This window comes from Penaeus chinensis, chromosome 24 (genome assembly GCF_019202785.1).
Source record: "Penaeus chinensis breed Huanghai No. 1 chromosome 24, ASM1920278v2, whole genome shotgun sequence".
Taxonomy (NCBI): domain Eukaryota; kingdom Metazoa; phylum Arthropoda; class Malacostraca; order Decapoda; family Penaeidae; genus Penaeus; species Penaeus chinensis.
This window is the reverse complement of record NC_061842.1, coordinates 30,444,966-30,448,585: the sequence shown is the minus strand read 5'-3', so window position 1 is coordinate 30,448,585 and position 3,620 is coordinate 30,444,966. Positions and strand designations below refer to the sequence as shown.

At 30.2% G+C, this 3,620-nt stretch overlaps 1 protein-coding gene across 1 annotated transcript in view; it reads left to right on the top strand.

Moving 5' to 3' along the window:
* The first annotated feature begins 1,077 nt into the window (after positions 1 to 1,077).
* LOC125038147 (haloacid dehalogenase-like hydrolase domain-containing protein 2) overlaps positions 1,078 to 3,620 on the top strand; it is a 6,485-nt gene continuing 3,942 nt past the window's right edge. Inside the window, exons 1-2 of the mRNA XM_047631471.1 lie at positions 1,078 to 1,246; positions 3,542 to 3,620. The exon at positions 3,542 to 3,620 is cut by the window's right edge and continues 215 nt beyond it. Coding sequence (XP_047487427.1) covers positions 1,134 to 1,246; positions 3,542 to 3,620 — 192 coding nt within the window. The 5' untranslated portion in view covers positions 1,078 to 1,133. The remainder of the gene's footprint in view (positions 1,247 to 3,541) is intronic.

The following is a 3,620-nucleotide window of genomic DNA, read 5'->3' as shown; positions in this document are numbered from 1 at the left end:
TTTTTTTCATATTATTTTTACTATCATTATTCTAGTATTACTATCATTACTCTTGTTATTAGTATTATGATTATTATTCTTTTAGTATCATTATCTTTATTATTATTGGGATTATGATCATCATTATTATTATTATTATTATTATTATGACTATTATTATTATTATTATTATTATGACTATTATTATTATTATTACTATTATTATTATCAACATCGCTACTACTATTATTATTGTTTTTGTTGTTGTTGTTATTATTATTATTATTATTATTATTATTATTATATTATATTATTATATTGTAATTATTATTATTATTATGATTATGATGATTATTTTTATTGTTATTATTATTATTATCATAATACAATAATAAAAATAAAAATAATTATTATTATTATGATGATGATGATGATTATTTTTTATTGTTGTTCTTGTTTTCATTATCATTATCATGTTTATAATGATAATGATGGTGATGGTAATGATGATAATGATAAGGATGATGATGATAATAGTGATGGTGATGATAAAGATGATGATAAAGATTATGATAATGATGATAATGATGATAATGATGATGATAATGAGGATGATGAAAATGATGATAATGATGATGATAATGATAATAATAATAATAATAATAATAATAATAATAATAATAATAATGATAAAAAAAAATGTTTATTATTTTCATTATTTCCATTATCATTATTATTATTATTGTTATTATTATCATTATTATTATTATTATTTTTATTGTTGTTATTATTATTTTTTTATTATTATTATCATTATTATTATTATCATTATCATTATTATTATTATTATTATTATTATTATTATTGTTGTTGTTGTTGTTGTTGTTGTTGTTGTTGTTGTTGTTATTATCATCATTATTATTGTTGTTATTATTATTATTATTATTATTATTATTATTATTATTGTCATCACTATTATCATTAACAACAAAAGCTACAACGTCATCATCATTTTCATTGTTTAACGGAAAAACATTGTAACAAACAAACAACCAAGCGCCGACCGGCACGTGCGAGAACAGCTGATCGACCCAAACAGCTGATCCACGTAAACAAACCTTCCTCCAGCTTGCGAGTTGAAACACTGACCATTTATGAACAAATTTCTCACAATGTCTAAACGTATTGGTGCAGTTCTGATCGATCTGAGTGGAACAATCCATGTGGAGGATGCTGTTATCCCAGGTTCCATTGAAGCGCTGAAAAAGTTAGTGGAATAGTTGAAAAATATGTCTGTCTATGGGTATATTTTCGTGGTTGCATATCCGGAGTGCAAGACTATGAGAAACTACTTTGGGAAAAGCGTATTTGAACTTGCTTTTTTTTATGTCCATTATCCATTTAGAGTATTTAGTTAGTAAAGTATAAAAAACAAACCTTCGCGTCTGCTTCTAGGTAACCCTCAAACAGGGCTGTTTCCATGCACATTGACTCACAAGCAAAACCCAGTAAGCCGAAAGAACCACAGAATCTCATACAAAAGAAATTGTCTACCTTACTACCAGTTAATCATTAAATAAGGAACCTATTCAAATTCAGTCTTGCCACAATGTACAGTGTAGTTAAATTAGACTTTTCCGTAGTACAAATTATGGATACTGTGGTGATTTCTTTATAGTAACATACTGCGGGCTCAGAGTAGTGTTTAAGTAGATATTAATAGTAGACCTTACGTTCACAAAATATTCTTGCATTTTAAAAGCCATTGTGGTTTCTGTAATATTTACACCTGCCGTGACATTATTGGTTCCAATAGTTTCGGAAGGTATGAAAAATGCAAGTTAAGGGATTCATTGAAAGTAGGACCTCTTATATACACAGATAAAGGAAACTAATATATGAAAAAAGGAAAAAGAATAGCCTGTACATTATACTTTATTGTAATAACAAACTGAATAAAGCAAAGGACCTAAACAATATTGTGGCACTACATTTCATACTCCGATAATGGGTCAAGAAACCTCTACAATATGTGTCCTGCGAAGATAGAGGTTGTTGACCATCCAGGGGATATGTAGTCTTATCCTTAAAAAAATTAAATAAGGTAACAAATTAATATCACTCTATCCAGAATGTACCTCATAGAATTTTGTTGGGTTTTGCCAGAATGCAAAGTGCATAAGTATTAGTATAGCTTGATGTACTCCTATTCTAAATAATCATCAGTTTATATCAGTGTAGTAGAGAGCCTGGGAAGTCATGGTCCTTGAGAATAATTGCTCACACGATGAGGTTCTTTCTTTTTGTTTCTGAGGTCGGACTGTCCAACAACTGTCTCATCAATATGAATTAAAACAAAGAAATATTTTTGATTATTTAAATGGTTTATATTGAATAATTGAGAGTTTGCTGTACACTATGAAAGTAATATAAATTTTGACAGCATAAGTTACAACACTTATCCCCTTAAATGTTTTGCATTTACACAGAAGTAATCATGCTTCTTGTAAATATGTTGTGAATAATGCTTTATTTCTATATATATTTTCTCATATTACGAAGGAGGTGAGGGTGATATTTCACTGTAATTATATTATTTTTTTTTTTTGCATTTTAGGTAGATTATTTCTGCTCTAGATTTTTCATAAAGAAAATTACTGTCTTACAGAAAAGTCAATAAATCAGTATTTTACTTTGTATTAGGTTTGTTTATTTTGTATTGTGGTTTTAATAAGAGGTCTATACATAAAAGAGATATATATATCATTTGCATAGGATGATCTATTAGTAGAGGAGTTGAAACGAAGAAATTGTCAAGCTTTCTTATATTAATAGTAAGGAATACACAACCACACATACGTACACGTACACGCACACACACATGCACACACACCAGACACACACACACAAGACACACACACACCAGACACACACACACACACCACACACACCACACACACCACACACACACACACACACACACACACACACACACACACACACACACACACACACACACACACACACACACACACACACACACACACACACACCATGCATACACACACACACATACACACACACACCACACATACACACACACACCACACATACACACACACACCACACATACACACACACACCACACATACACACACACACCACACATACACACACACACCACACACCACACATACATCCACACACCACACATACATCCACACACCACACACCACACACCACACACCACACACCACACACCACACACACACACACACACACACACACACACACACACACACACACACACACACACACACACACACACACACACACACACACACACACACACACACACACACAAATAAATAAATAAATAAATAAATAAATAAATAAATAGATAGACAGATAGACAGATAGACAGATAGACAGATAGACAGATAGACAGATAGACAGATAGATAGATAGATAGATAGATAGATAGATAGATAGATAATGAACAACAAAAAAAAATAAAACACTAAAAAGTCATAATCTAGCAACAGCCATATTAATATTCCAGGTTAAGAGCAACTGATGTCAAAGTCAAGTTTGTTACAAACACAACCAAAGAATCCAAGAGAAAACTACATGAACGACTA